Below are 16,784 nucleotides of genomic sequence, written 5' to 3' on the forward strand. Positions count from 1 at the left end.
TGGTCGCCAGAAAGACCAAGCCGTGATTATAAGCTTGTAATTTTCAGCCCCAGATCCCCATGCTCCAGAGAAAGGAGAGGGGCTGGAGGTGGAGTTAATAATTGGTCATATCTACCTGAAGAAGTCTCCACAAAATCCCAATAGTATGGAGTTTGAGGAGCTTCTAGGGTCGTAAACATCTACATACTGGGATGGTGATGCACACAACTTCATGGGGACATGAGCTCCTGTGCTGGGGAACCTGCCAGGCTTCACTGTATGTACCTCTTTATCTGGCGGTTCATCTACATCATATCCTTTACTAAACTGTAAACGTCAGTGTTCCTTGAGCTCTGTGAGCTGCTCTAGCAAATTAATCAAACCCAAGGAGGGAGTTGTGACACCCTCAGATTTATAGTCGGTAAGTCAGAAGCACAGATGCCAATCAAAAGCACCTGGACTTTTGATTGGCATCTGAAGTGGGGTAAGGGATAGGGGCAGTCTTGTGGAACCAAGCTCAACCTGTGGGATCTGATGCCATCTCCAGGTAGATAGTGTCAGAATTGAATTAAATTGCAGGACACCCAGCTTGTGTTGCAGAGAATTGCTTTGTGGGGGAAGGAAAAAATTACATGTGGTGTCAGAGTGTTTAGAGTGTGTATAACAGTGTGACAGTAAAGGAGAAACACAGGTGGAAAACTCAGTTTTTCCAATTCAACAGCAGACTTTACCCCCTGCCCCATTTCCATCACTTAGTACTTGTGATATTGGGCACATTACTTGATCTCTCTTCTTCATTTTTTCATCTGGGGATAGTAGTAGTAGTACCTATTTCATAGAGTTATTATGAAGATAAAGTGAATTAATACATATAAAGCACTTAGAACAATGCCTGTTATACAGCAAACACCTAGTAAGTGTTGGCTCTTACTACAGGTTGTGACGATCACATCTAGCATGAAGATGCACGACAAAGTATAGCTAGTCGTATGGTGATTCCTATTTGTTACAGGAACATAGAGAATAAAGTGCAGTCATATATGTAAAAATGCTTGAGAAATTAGTATTCTAAGTTTGGAACAAGGAGAAAGCATTGGGCGAGCAAGCACATGAAGGGATATAGAAAACCTGGGACAGGACAAAAACAAGGAAATGAAGTGAGCAGTTGAAAATGTTTAATGTTTTATGTCAAATCCCTGTCATGTATATAAAATTTTATGGAAAAAATGTTTTAAAGGAACAGAAGTTACTGGATTTAATGTTTACATCTTCCAAATTTTGTATTTATTTAACAAACATTTAAAGAGCCCTGAGATGTGCTGGGTACTGTCCTAACATAAACAATAAATTGTTAACTATTCAATGTGATCATTTTTCATAGAGATTCACTTGGTGAACCCTGGAGAGTCTCATGCATAAGAGTTCCAATAAAGTAGATTACTGGTATCAGTCATCAATACAAAGCAACAACCAATTAGTTTTATGTCAGCATGTTAAGCTATGGGCAACTATTGAAAATACAAAATATTAAAAGTAGAGGAAAATATCAAATTAGTGATCCAGTAACTTACTCTGCTATTAGCCAGCTGACTTGCTTTGGACTAATCAATTTCTCTACGCCATAGTTTCTTACCTATATTCTTATTTATAAAGGAGTTAACATATCCCTTTAATTTTTATATAGAAATAAATTTATTTGCTTATCAAGCCTCTAAAACTGCCTTCATGGTCAAAGCTTTTGGCAAACTGGGAAATTACTTTTTGTGATCTTAAAGATAAAACTAGCTTAGGGAGGAAGGTATAACTCATTGGAAGAGGGCGTGCTTAGCATGCATGAGGACCTGGGTTCAATCCCCAGAACTTCCATTTAAAAAAAATAATAACAAGTAAACCTAATTACTTCCCCCCCAAAACAAACAACACCAAAAAAAACTAGCTTAGGTAATGTATACAATTACATTCACATATCTGAGACAAAGAAAATGTTTGATATATCCGAGGAGTGGGTGGAGTTGCTTATTTTTCCCTTACTGGTTGTGTAAAGTAAAAGATTTTAATATGTTAAAGTAATATAAGTTAACATTACCAAAATAATTCAGGAAAGGTGAAAATCAGCATAATTTACATCTCAGGAATCACAATGATAAACATGTACCGCTGTCTGACTAGTACATGATCCAGAAAAATCATGTAGGGGTCAACCAGAATTCCAAATCCTTCAAACCAAATTATGTTTCCGGTAATAAATCAGAGTGTAAAAAATTCTTTTAGATATTATTTCAAAACATTTGTATTTTGCTATCACAAGTTTAAACACAGAAACAGTATAGAAAATTTAACACCAACCAAATCAACAAATGTTCAACATGCGAGTTTTTAATTTTGCTTAAAGTGTATTATCTCATGTTGAAGTTACTTAATGTAGCTACTTTAGCTATGTATTCTAGAAAATGTTTTCTTGACTCTTTCAGTTATTGACTTGTGGAGGAGAAAAACTGATTTTTTAAACATTTGCTTCAAAGTGAAGCTTTACATAATAGTAAATATTAAGAATCAACATTTTTTAAACTCTAAAACAAAACAAAAAAACCTGGAAAAAACTAATAAAATGTTCTGCCTGAAGTGCTTAGGGTAGCAATTAGGAGCTTGACCTCTGGAGCCAAGACTGAATTTAAATCCCAGATTCACCACTTACTATGTGTCTTTGGTCTACTTAACCTCCCTATGTCCCTGTTTCCTCACATTAAATAATGTATGATTGTTATAGCCATTTAATTTACTTAAACCATATAACATGCATTTACAATAGCAGCTGGCAAGTACTAAGTGCTTAGTGTTAGTTACTATTAATACATTAAAAATAATAAAACTAATTTACTCTACTTGAAGGAGTTCGTTTTCTTGGTTTTATCATAGTGGTTCTTAAACCTAAATTCCTAAGGATCAATTGTTAAGTTTAAAATGCAGATTCCTGTGCCCAGCCTCCACAGATTTTTGTTTAGCTAGCCTGGTGTGGACCCAGGGATCTCTATTTTTAACAGACACCTCAGAGGATGCTGATTCAAATGGTCTATAGAACACACTTTGGGAAACACTGCTCTGGACACACAGCTTTTTAGGTTTCTATTCAATTATAACATAGACAAATAAGTGAAATTAACATGTACCTCTATTATAATTACAAGAATGAAACAAGATATAGTCTTACCATGAAACTTCAAAAATTCTAGGATGGCCCCTTGAGAAATCTATTGAAAGCATTGGACCTTCCTCCCAGAACAATAATACATAGGCCTAATCTCATTTTACATACCATGTCAGTGGGTTCCTAGACAAGCCAGGAGTCTCCTACCTCATAGGAAACTATACTAGAGGACTGTTCTTTTTACCCTTAAGCATTGCTTTATATGGCTGATGTTAATACAATAGGAGATCATCTTACCATGGGTAGGAGAGGGGATTATTCAAAGTAAGTAGAAGACAAAAGAATTTGATTAGCACCTAGAATTTTTTTTTTAATATTTATTAAGTGAGCTCTTTTAGACATACATTTCTAATCATATCATGCTTGAACATACACAAAAGGGAAACTGCAGCCAAACAGATAAGTTTATTCTTTAAACTTCATATTCACTTCAGATTTTCTGAATCACTTCTATTCACGGTCCCTGATGGCCACAGAATCAAAGAATTTTATAGGATTTTAGAAAGAAGAAAAGGATTTTTAATTAAAAAAAAAAAGGAAGTCACGGGGTAGGGGTAGACAGGACCTGAAAACTACTAGAGGAATAAATCTGTTGTGTAAAAAGAAGAAACAAAGATCTTAACTTTGGGAGTAGACACATTGGTAGAAGAGATAGGAACTTTACAGTCAGAGCAATTAACTCTTTAGTTAGGATGCTATGGGACCTCAAAGGAGGCACATACCTCTAAGGAAGGCAAAGAAGATCTGTTCGAGTAGAATCTTGGAAGAGTGGATGTGGTAATATGAGGAATGCCAAACATGTTAAAGTTTATCCAGAGGCAACAGGGTAGAAAGATAATACTGGAAAGGTGGGGAGGGATTAGATCATGAAAAAGTTTAAGGAGCTGAGATTGTATCCCAGACATGGAGAAGGCAACCAAGGTTTTTAAGAATCAGTATGGTAGAATTAGATCAACTTTCAGAAAAAAGTACTCAGTCTAGCTGCTGTAGAACAATGGAGTTAGAATAAATTTAAAATAGGGATATGAAAACCAGCGAGGAGTCCTTTGCAATAATAGGCAAAAATGATGAAGATTTCAATTAAAGTAGAGAGGACAAATTCAGGGACAGATCTGAGGGAAATTTAGAAGAGAATTTTTAAAAGAGAGCATGATAATTGGAACAAAGTATGGACAAAGCCATGGAAGGTCAGCAAAAACAACCAACCAAGTAGTTTCAGAAATTCTATTATGTTACAACTCTAAATAGGCACAAAATATGATAAGCTCCTCTAGGGTAGGCATCTTGAATTCTACTTCTCCACAGTATACACATGGAACACAACTTTGCTGTTAGTAGATCTTCATTAAAAAGATATAATTATCAAACTTAATCGAAATGGTCCCTCAACATTTTTTATTTTCTATTAATAAAGTAACATTCATTATAGACTACTTGCATATAAAGAGAATTAGAAAAATGGAAAAATACATCCATATTTCTACCACCCAAAGAAAACTGCCATTGTTTGATCTTGTTGATTAAGGTAACTACATTTCTTAAGAGTGCATTGTACTTTTAATCAGAGTATTGTATTAAGAGTAGAGCTTATAGGGATCCGGCATAGCTCAGTGGTAGAATGCATGCTTAACATGCACAAGGTTCTGAGTTCAATGCCCAGTACCTTCACTAACAACAGCAACCAGAAAAATCACTAAGAGTAGTGCTCATAGGAGAGGTGGCCAGATAGTACTAGCAGGAAGATGCTGAACTCACCTCCTCCCACAGACAAACCAAAATTACAACTACTTAGAGAGCAGCAACCTAAAAGAACAACCTGAAGACTAGCAGAGAAGATTTCAACTAAAGGCATAAAGAAGGAACCACAATGAGACAGCAGATGGGTGGAGATGGAGTAGAGTCAGGAATTACACCCCCAGGGGTCAGTGATCCACAAACAAGAGAAAATCACAATCATGGAAGTCTTCCAGCAGGGCTTATATTCAGGAAAGCCAGAGGGCTATAGGAAACAGAGACTTCACCGCCCCCCTCCCTGCCCTTTTTTTTTTTTTTTTTGGAGGTGGAGTTAATTAATCAATTAATTAATTAATTAATTGATTTTAGTGGAGGTACTGGAGATTGAATCCAGGACCTCATGCATGCTAGGCATGCACTCTACCACTAAGCTACCACCGAGACTTCACTCTTAAAGAGCACCTGCAAAAATCTCACATGTTCCAAGTCCCAGCAGAGAGGCAGTAGTTTGAAGTGAGACTGAGTCAAACCCACTTAGTGATCTTGGAGAGCCTCCTGGAGAGGCAGAAGGCAACTGGGTCTTCCCCTGGGGGTGGAGACGTTGGCAGTAGCCATTTTGGGGAGTTCATTCAACCATGATAACACTGGTACCATCAAGCTCCACTTTGGAATCCTCCTTCTAGTGTATTAGCACCAGGGACCCAGCCCCACCCTACAGTAGGCCATAGCAGCCAGAGCATGAAGCACAGCCTCACAGCCAACTAGGCAGAAGGCCAGGCCCTCCAACCAGCACATCCACAGTAGTCACCCCACCACAAATGAAGGGTACACAGAGCCCACACAGGGCACAGCCCTAGAACATATGGCTCTGAGGACCAGAAGGGAGCATACTGCTTGGCTCCATAGGATTTCTCTTACATAAGGCCACTTCTCTAAGGTCGGGAAACGTAACCAATCAAACTGACACATAGAAATAAACACAGTGAATTAAGCCAAATGAGGAGACAGAAGAATATGTTCCAAACTAAGAGCCATAACCTCAGAAAAAGAGTTAAACAAAGTAGAGATAAGCAATCAACCCAATAAAGAGTTCAAGGTAATGACCATATAGATGCTCACCAAACTGGGGAGAAGAATGGATAAACACAGAATTTCAAGTTAGAAATTATGAAGAGGAACCAAACAGAGCTAAAAAATACAATAAGTGAAATAAAAAATACACTGAAAAGAATCAACAGTAGGTTACATGATACAGAGGAAGAGATTAGCAATCAGGAAGACAGAGTAGTAGAAATCAGCCAAGCTGAAAAGAAAAAAGAATTTTTAAAAATGAGGATAGTTTAAGAGGCCTCTGGGACAATATCAAGTATACTAATATTTGCATTGTAGGGGACCCAGTAGGATAAGAGAGAGAGAAAGGGGCAGAGAAATTATTTGAAGAAATAATAGCTGAAAACTACTCTAGCCTGGGAAGATAAACAGACATAGGTCCAGGAAGCACAGATTCCCAAACAAGAGGAACCCAAAGAGTTCCACACCAAGGCACATTAAAATTAAAATGGCAAAAATTAAAGATGAAAAGAGAATCTTAAAAACAGCAAGAGAAAAGTAACTAATTATACTGCTAAATGCAAGGGAACCCCTACAGGGATATAAGCTGACTTTTCAATAAAAACTGTGCAAGCCAGATGAGAGTGACACAATATATTCAAAGTGATAAAAGAAAAAACCTACAACCAAGAATATTCTACCTAGAAAATTACCATTCAGATTTGGAGAGATAGAGTTTAACAGACAAGGAATAGCTAAAAGACTTCAGCACCACTAAACCAGCTTTATAAGAAATGTTAAAGGGATTTTCAACAAAAAGGCTACTACTTAGAAATATGAAAATTATGAAAGGAAATGTCTCACACACAGACTGAAAGTGAGGGGATGGGAAAGGAATTCCATTTAAATGGAAAACAAAAAGAAAACTGGCGTAGTAATACTTGTATCAGACAAGAGACAAAGAAGGGCATTATGTAATGATAAAGGGACCAATCCAACAAGAATATGTAACAATTGTAAATATATATATGCACCCAACATAAGAGCACCTAAATATAGAAACCAAATATTAACAGACATAGAGGGAGAAATTGATAGTAATACAATAATAGTTGGGGACTTTAACACCCAAATTTCACCAATGGACAGATCATCTAGACAGAAAATTAATAAGGAAACACTGGCCTTAAATGACACATTACACCAAGCAAACTTAATAACTATATACAGAACATTCCACACCAAAAGAACAGAATACACATTCAAGTGCACATAGAACATTCTCCAGGACAGATCATATGTTAGGCCACAAAATAAGTCTCAACAAATTTAAGACTGAAATCTGAAAAAGAATATCAATCCTTCCCAAGTAGCATCTTTTCTCTGATCACAGCTCTAAGAATCTTATGGTAAAAGTACATCTATGACATTGATCTCTAAAAAGTTTTAATATATTCTAAGTGTCCATCCTTAAGATAATCAAAGGGTTTCAAAAAACCAAACATAGATAACAAAAATAAAGTGCAGATTAAGCTGAAAACATCTCTTGCTTTATTTTCCTTTTATTAGAGAAAAGTTAATAGACGTTAATTCGTACAATGGCTTGGATTGTGTCACTTTAAAATAGTATTAGGAAGAAGCATTTGCAAAAAGAAGCAACGTGTTTAGGCTTGTTTTTATAATCTTAGCTTCCTTAAACATGTGTAGCAGCTGAATCAGCCCTTTATGTCACTAAAACTTATGTAGAGCTATGATTATATTATTGATCCAAAAGCTAAAAGCATAAGAAACTAGGAACTTGGAATACCATCCACCTTTAAGGAAAATGTTCATAAACAGCCTTGCCTGTGAACTTTAAAGGATTTATATTTCAGTTGATTTTTTTATATTCATTACACTGCCACTTAATTAATGACAGAGAACATAAATAGAACTGTTTTTAAAAGAGGCCCCAGAAAACCCAATAAACCACTATGCTGTACACCAGAAATGAACACATTATAAACTGACCATATTTCAATAAAAACAAAATAAAATTTAAGACAATGAAACAGATTTCAAACTAAAAAAATAAAATAAAATAAAAACAATATGCTGCAAGATTCCACAGCATATCAATAACTATAAGTATTCTGGCTAACTAGAAAACAAAAAGCTAGTGATTTAGACTAGATAGCATTTCATAATTTGTTAGCTTGGTGACTCCCTTGGGTAATTATTGGCCTTTCTCAAGAGTGATTTGTGAGGAGTCTGCTCTTTTTTCTTCTGCCTACAGTGGGGTAAAAGTATATTCTTGTCAAATTCTTTACTGAAAAATTGCAAAACAACTGTGTCAAGGAACCTGACAAGAACACAGTGCCACAAATTTCTGCATGCAAAAACAAGGTAAAGGATCCAGTTAAAGATGGGTATAAAACTATATAATACATCTGGAATCTTTTAGTTTTTCTCTTCAAGGTATTATACAGTTTGTAATTCCTCAAAGGCAATTATGTTTTTTATCAAGATTCTCACCCTCACCAAGAATGAAATGAAAAGGACCAACAAACTTCCAAAATGTTAAAGATATGGTAAAAAATCTTTTTTCCTCCTCAAAACTGAGTTTGTTTTTATTTTTGTAAGTTACATGCTGTTTTACTAAAAAGATAAAACATAACTAATAATAATTGTTTTCACCTATGCCAGAACAAGAATCCAAGCTAAGAAGACAACTTACTTAAGCAAGTAGTAGCACTGTGATCAACAGGTCACCGAAATGCCCAAAACAGAAAAACTAAGAAATTTTCTGATTGCTTGAAGTTAGCCTCTTCGTCAACACCTCCTTTTAAAATATATTTTTGTTTAAAAGAGTTGGTGGAAGATATTATTAGAAGTCTCATGGTAATTTCTTATAATTTCAAGGTGATTTTTCAGAGAATAACAATGAAAAGGCTTACTTTTCCTTTCAGAGAGGCATAACTTCCTCCACAGAAGCAAAGACAGACCAGATAAAGAGGGAAAATCAGGTGGACAAAATGTTACACAACAGTGATTTTTAATTATGAGTCAATATGGATTCTATGCCAGCATTTTTGCAACCCGAACACAAAGCTAATCAGCTGGGAAATACGGGGCACGTTCATGGAGTCCAGCTCAAAGAATAACGATAGTAACTGGAAATTGTCTTTATTAAAGAAGCAAATGTTTACTTACGGGAATAACTGGATCAGTAATCACTGATTCAAATATTCAAAATAAAGCACCACTGGCCAATTACTAGGGAGACACAGGCACTATGAAAGTGAAAACTGTCGCCCTGTAATAGACGCTTGTCACATAAATTCTAAGCTGTTTGGTTTAAAACGCATTCATGCGCACCCGGAACACCGGAAAACCAGGGAGTTAAAGTCAAAGCACATACATTTCTACACAGCGCATATGACAGGGAACAAAAGAAGTGGGGAAAGGAAGACACCCACCTCTGGTTTCTCACATAAAAAGCTCATAAATCACAACCGTGAATCAACGGTCAAAATTATAGCGTGTGCAAGACAAATGGTATCGTTTAATACGGGGTTGGGGGAGGGCAGGCTCCTGTTTAAAATTAGCTTTCGCCTCTTCAACCCAGATCTTTGTGCCACCGATGAAGTTAGGCGGTTACACACAAAAGCGCCCCTGGATGTTTGGCCAGGTCTCCCACCGTTCAAGCACGGGGGGGCGGAGTGGGTGGCAAACACACCTGACCGCTCGGGAGGGTCGGGCCGGGCCAGGGACGGGAAGGACGAGGCCCTGGGCGCCGTCTCCTTTCCCGGGTGGGCAGGGAGCTCAGCGATGCCGGAGCGAGGCGGAAGGTGGGAAGTGGAAAGAGGAGGAGGTCGCCCCCTAGGGGAGCCGCGCCGCAGGCTGCGGGCCGGGGCGGGAGGGGCCGGCGGGAGGAGACGGCCGGTAGGGAGACCGCGCCGTCGGGCGGGGCCGTCCTTCCAGCTGGCTCGGACCCGGCGGGGCGGGCTGTAGACGGAGCGACGGAGCCCAGACCGGCCCGCAGCCAAGGAGAAAGGTGGCGGCGCGGACGGGACGGGGCGGCGGCTCCCCGCCGTGACCCTCTGCTCCCTCCGCCCAGGCCTGAGCGCGAGTCCGAGGCGGCGGCGAAGGAAGGAGCGAGCATGGCTGAGACCTCGCTGCCGCCCACCGCCGGCGCGGAAAGTTGCAGCGAGGAGCCGGGGAGGGGCGGGAAGCAGCGACTGGAGGAGCCGCGCCGCACTCCAACCCAGGGCGCGGACCGAGAGGACGAGGCGGGGCCGCCGCTGGCCTCCCCCGCGGGGCAATCGGAGCCGGGCTCGCCGGTGGCCGCCCCCTTCTTCCTGCTCTACCCGGGCGATGGAGGCGCCGGCTTCGTAGCGCGCCCGCCGCCGCAGCAGCAACAGCGCTCCTGGAGGACCCCGCCGTCGCCGGGCTCCCCGCTGCCCTTCCTGCTCCTGAGCTACCCGAGCGGCGGCGGCGGTGCCGGTGGCGGTGGCGGCAAACACCGTGAGTGGCGGCCGGGAAGGGGAACGCCAGCGGGGAGGGGAAGGGGGGCCTCGGCTGGGAAGGGCTGGCCCGGAGCTCCGCCTCCTGCTGGGTCCCCGGAGCCGAGCCGGACGCCGGGCCGGCTAGGAGGTAGGGGCGTTGGGGGTGGCTTCTTGGTACGCTCCCGTCCGGGGGCACGCAGGGGGGCGGCCGCTGTCTGGGTGCCGGATTATTTACCTCCGAGTCTCCCGAGGCCGCAGGCTCCTGCCCAGCCTCCCCTCCCTGCCCAGGCGCTGGATCTCGCTAGCCTCCCACGTGCTCGCCGGGTCCCAGCCCTGGGTCTCTGCTGGGAGGCTTCCCCGGAGGAGTCGAGGAGGGGGCGGCGCCGCCTTCTGCGGGCTCAGAGCGCCGCGGCCGCCGAGTAGGTGTGGCTGCTGCCGCGCCGCCGCCCGCGTGGCCCTAGTTGGACCACTAAATTTTTTACGAGCGTTCACTCCGCACCCGTAAATATTACAGATCCGTCCCCCAGAATGGGAAGAAATCAGGAATAGTGCGCGAGATGACGAGAAGGGAAAGTGTGGCTTTGGGAGGGCACTTACCGGGATGTTATCGTTTGACAGGAAGAGGCCTTCACCTTTTAAAGCCACTGTCACCAGAGCCATCTGAATGCAGCGGACCCCACTTTGTGCTATATCAGTCAGCAAATGTCTATTGATAGCGAGCGGGCCCTAGAGCAGGCAATATGTGTAAGACTCTTGTTAAGTCTGGTTAAGAAAGACAAGGTCTTAGAATATGAAGATGTGACTGAAGATGTAAGGCGTGATAAAAATGCCGAATACTTTGCTGTATGAGTTCTGAAAAGGGGGAGAAACTTGCGTAAGGTGAAGAGGAAATCATTCTGTCTCTGTCTCTCTCAGTCTCTGAGATAGAGCTAGAGATTTCTTTTTTAGTACCCAAGCAAATCTTTTAACTGGTCTGCACTGCCAAGAAACCCGGACTTTTTCTTTTCTGCGTCTGATCTATCCCTTGGGAAAAGATTAGCATTAGTTGACTATTTCCTGTGTGCATGCCCTGTGATTATCATAGTTAATCCTCACATCTCTGTGAGCCAATTATGCCACTTTTTCAGATGAGGAAGTTGAGGATCAATGTGATTAAGTGATTTGTCCTAAATAACAATGTAATAGAAGGAATGAAGTTGACCCAGATTCTTTGCCTACCGAGCCCATGCTGTTTAAGTGAAAGCCAGACGACCAAAAACTTGATTGGATGGTCCTCCCTAGGTTAGGGTCCATTGGATTCAGCTGGAGGGAGTCCTTTGTTGACTTCTTTTTATTACTTACCTAGAATGGGAGCCAACATTGACCACCGACTAAGAGTCTTAGTAAAATCATAGTTTGTGTGTTAGAGTAATCCACTAATCTCTAGATACGAGTATCTGATCATGTCAGAAATTAGTCTTTTTATAAGCAGAGAGAGTAAAGGTAATAGTCTCAACACTACTTCATTTTGTAAGGAATCTGCTTTGTACTTTGTTCTTTAAGTACAGCATCTCTTTTCCTTCCTAAAATTTTCTATTTTTGAGTAATTTGCTTATCAACCAGTCACTGTAGAATGAAGAAGACCTTCCTCTCAATTGTTTATAACTCTGTCACAGTTGTGGTACAAGGTGTGATGCAGAAGAATTTTTCAAGTTTTAGCCAGTATCAGTTGTGGGAATTATCTGAACTTCACTTTGAGTCCTTCTTATTAAGGATTGGCTTTATTTATTTATTTTTTTAATGTTGTCAGAAAATTTGGGCCTTAGCATGATGGAGATCATCAATGGAAGACTTAAAGCTAGAGTTTCGTAATTGTGATCCCTTGATCTCTACTTTGCAATCGTAGCAGATATGTGGCATGATTTGTTAGCACATAAAGTTTGAATAGTCCCATACTGGCCTTTAATTTCTGAAATTAAAGGCTTACTGGTGTGAAAGTGCTCAGAAAAATTACTGGGAAAGTGTATGTGTCCCACTTCCACTGTTTTTAAAGACCAGTCACTGGGGACATTTCATATTAGTAAAAGATCACTGATACTTGACTTAAAGTAGTTCTTGTTTTGTACTATTTTTGTTTGTACCAGTTATTTTTAATGTACTTCGGAATATACATACTTGAAAAAAGGAATACTCTGAGGAGGGAAGGTATAGCTCAAGAGGTAGAGCACATGCTTGGCACACACAAGGTCCTGGGTTCAATCTCCAGTACCTCCTCTAAAAATAAATAAGTAAACCTAACTACCTCCCCAACACCAAAAAAAAAATTAAATTAAATTAAATTAAATTAAAAAGAAAAAAGAAAGAACCCTTAAAAAAAGAAAGAAAAAAGGAATACTCTGGATATTAATAAAAATACTTCCTGTCAATGCTCTACACAGTCAGTGCAATATTGCTTTCTGTGATGGACCTGAATATCAGAACTCAGGGTCTCCCGACGACTCACTTGAACAACCTAAGACCAAACCGTTTTAAAAAGTCTTATTTCAATTACCAGAGCACTACTTATTTAAATTACCAGAGCACTGCTTGATGCAGCCTCCATACCCAAAGAATATTTGCCTCCTCAACACCCAATTTTTAACTCTCGCTAATATATTTGCCCAAAGTATATAACAGATAATAATTTTGACAGACTGTATATTAAGGCAGTGTTATCTTTTTGTTTTAGAAATCTTGACCGCACTCAGAGATTTTAAAAATTAGCCTTTACATTTGAGTTCAGAAGCTTTGTTTTAAATGACTCTGATGAATAATAGCAAAAACGTGTGCACAAGAGGTACCCTAAATTTTCAGAGTTCATGACATGTAAGGTTTCAGTGTAAAATCTTTCAGGATCTAATGTTCGTAAAATATTCAGCATACTTAAATGCAATATGAAAGGTTTCTGACTAGATTATGTCACTTTCTGAGTCTTTTAGTGCTGATAATCTGCTTAATTTTTATGCTTCTAGCTTTTAAATCTCATAAATTTTACCATGCCTTTTTAAAAATTGATTTATAAAAATTACAAGTAACACAAGGATCTGTTGGTCATTGGTTAGATGTTTTATAGTAGAAAAGGTACATTGAGCACAAAGTGAACTTTCCTCTTCGTGGGCCTCCAAACTCTCCCCTCCCCCACCCCTCCCCAGCAGAGTTTATTATCAGAGAATACCACTTTTGAGTTTGGTGAGTTTTCTCCTAGAACTTTCCGTGCATTCGCAGAGATGTATATGTTCATATTTCATGGGGCCTTTTCCTCCTTGGTGTATCACCTTCCATTCCAGTTTCTCACCAGCTACTTGCATGCCATGGTCCAGTACTTTTGAAATTGAGTCCCCCTAAACCCATGTTTCTCTTCCAAGGTTATGACTAACCCCTCTATCCAAACTTTATTCCCTTCCTTGTCCCATACCAAAGTGGGGAACTGAAACCAAACAGGACCTGTGGGGCCTTCCCAGGTACAAAAGCCCCTCCATGACCCCTGTTTCTTGTTTGTGAGGAAAAAAGAAAAGGCTTCAGTCTCGTAGGCCTTACCTGAGTTCCAAAGAGCAGACTCCAGCAGTTAACGATTAGGACAGTAGAGTCACAGACTCCTGGTTCCTCCTGAAGGGATGTAGATAACAATCTGATGCATATCTTTGAGTTTTTCTATGGAAACTAAGACCCTCATCCAGGTGGAGGATGGCAACTATGCGCTGACCACAAGCATGTAGACCCCAGACTGGTTGGAACCACAAGGTTGAAATTCCTGAAATGTCACTGTTACCTCACCACCAACCAACCAATCAGAAGACGATCCACAAGCTGATCACATCCTACGAACCTCTCCCCTCGCACTGTCTTTAGAAACCCATACCTGAAAGCCATACAAGAGTTCAGGTCTTTTGAGCATGAACTGCCCATTCTACTTGCTTAGAACCCTGCAGAAAAACCCTTACTTTGTTGCAAACACCTGCTATCAGAGTTAGGCTTTCTGTGCCTAGGGCACACCAGCTCTTGCTCGGTAACACTTTAAATGCCTTCCTTTTTCATCCTAACTTTAGAAGTTGTCTTGTGGGTGGATGGGATGGACAAGAGATGGCTTCTTCTTGGTGTTGGAGTGAACAGGCACCCCTGCCATTTGCATGGTTATCAGCTTCTGTTGACAGTTCTTTTCCTCTTCGAACTCCCAGAACTACAGCACACATTTATGTTTAAGGCAATGCCATGTAGATAGCCCATATCTCTGCCCTTGTCTTTTCTCTCTCAATTACAGCAGTGTACAAAAAAAAAATCCAACTCACAAAGAAGCAGCTTTCTGTATTTGTATGTGCTGTTTAGAGATGGGAGGAGGGCTAGGAAAGGAATAGAAAAACAAAAACAAACAAACAAAAAAAGCCTTGGGAAGGACTGGCAGCATTACTATGACTACCCACTTCAAAGTTGAGTCTACCTAACAGTGAATGCCTTGATTGAGCCCTGAAAAGTGCAGGGAATTGGGCTTCTAGAAGCATTCCACTTTTTCTCACAGAAGCACTTTAAGAATCCATGATGTAGGGAAGGAGCTTTCTCATTTACATATAAACCCAGGAATGCATATTTAAGGGGAGAAAATTAATTTTATATTCACAGTTTTATACACACACATACAATATAAAAATATGCATATATTATGTATGTATGTGTGCATATATACAATGTGTGTGTGTATATATTTATTCATTGATTTTAGTTTACTTTTCATGGATATTTCTATTATCATGTCTCTCTCTTTTTTATTGTTTAATAGTAGTCTAGAAGACATTATACGTGGTCAAGGGTTGAATACACATTAATCAGTTCATCTGCTGTATGCTTTTTAAACTTTGAAAAGACAAAAGTACTTTTTTCTGTTTTGTAAATATAGAGGCACCTGCCCAAAACTGAGGTATGCTGGGGAAGGGTCGAACCATCAAAATCTAAAAGTTTTGAGCATTTACCTCATTCTAGTAGGTTTTAGATTGATTTGTGACTTTTTAAAAGTCAGCTTTTTGGTATAATTAATGTAGAACAGTGCCTCCATTTACAATACTATGATTCACAAATCTATTAGCCTCCAGCTCTTATCCAACTGTGTTCAGAACGCAGAGCCACTTTCTGATCCATTAAATGCCGTTTTGTCAAGTGGCAGATATAAGTGTCTGTAAAAAAGGGGGGAAACCCTCAGAAATGTAAGCCTCTTTGGTGCGTAATTGTAGACTAGTGACTACCAGGCACCTTTAGAGTGTCTAAATGCAGGTGGGTCCTTTCCACACACAGCTGAAATGACTGGGACATCCCGAGCCTCTAAGATACTGGGAGCTGGGTCATGCCCCCTTTTCCTTCCTCATGACCAGACGAGCTGTCTGCTGCTTGCCTCCCGGATTTTGTTTTATCACCACTGCTGCCTAAACTGTCCCAGTTTGTCTTTCCAGTCCATTTCTCCCTTCCCTTCTGCCTCCTTTCTTTTGTTTTACCTACTGTTCTGTCCTGGCATTATCAAAAAGTCAGATGATGCTTCCAATTGACAGAGCAATAATTTTAGAATATCAGGTGTAATCTTTGAATCTTTGACTTTGTTTTGGCTCCTCCCCTCTTGATAACCACAGGTTTATTCTTTCTAGACAGAGTTTCTTTTTTTTTCTTGGTTCTGATCTTAGCTTCATTCTGGATACTAGAAGATCCTAAAAGGCTCTTCATTGGGTAACAAAAGTTATCCTGTAGTTCTGTAACTCAAACAATTATGAATAAAGAATGTGACTAGTAAGATAGTAATGGTAACTAGTGGCTACGATTTATAGAATATTTTTATGTGCCAACTGGAGAGGCAGAAACTTCACATGTATCAGTACTTACCAGTCTGAGGGGGTTATAGTTATAAGAGGTATTTCTTAGAATTTCCAATAGATAGGAGCGCCAATACATAAAACTACTGACTTAATAATGAAAGCTGGAAAAAAAAATGGGGAGGAGTAGTCCCTATAGAATTCATATAGGTAGATGGGGGCAACATATGTTTTTCATCAGAGTATTTGATTCAGTCTCTAAATGACTTATTTAAACTATTATAAAATAAAAAATTCTGATAGCATAACCTTGGATTTAGAAGATCATATACTGGGATACAACTTTTTTGGTGTTAGAAAAAGCCTTATCTCAAACTTTAGCATGCATCAGACTTACCTGGAGGTCTTGTTAACACAGATTTCTGGCTCTATCCCCAGAAGTGGTTTTGTTTTTATTGAGATGTAATTGACATATTAGTTTCAGGTATACAACATAATGATTCAATATTTGTATCTATTTTTTTA

At 40.1% G+C, this 16,784-nt stretch overlaps 1 protein-coding gene across 7 annotated transcripts in view; it reads left to right on the forward strand.

Moving 5' to 3' along the window:
* The first annotated feature begins 9,917 nt into the window (after positions 1-9,917).
* The window catches only part of RUFY3 (RUN and FYVE domain containing 3), a 74,759-nt gene continuing 67,892 nt past the window's right edge, over positions 9,918-16,784 (forward strand). For 6 of the 7 annotated variants that reach the window (XR_010380697.1, XR_004142400.2, XM_031470057.2 and 3 more), the window contains exon 1: positions 10,068-10,474. Coding sequence is in view for 5 of the 7 variants with exons in the window: in XM_031470057.2 (XP_031325917.2) it covers positions 10,111-10,474 (364 nt within the window). In the remaining 2 variants the exon portion in view is untranslated. Of the gene's footprint in view, positions 10,475-16,784 lie in introns of all 7 variants that reach the window. The other variant, XM_031470048.2, reaches the window with a different exon arrangement.

This window comes from Camelus dromedarius, chromosome 1 (assembly GCF_036321535.1).
Source record: "Camelus dromedarius isolate mCamDro1 chromosome 1, mCamDro1.pat, whole genome shotgun sequence".
Lineage (NCBI taxonomy): Eukaryota > Metazoa > Chordata > Mammalia > Artiodactyla > Camelidae > Camelus > Camelus dromedarius.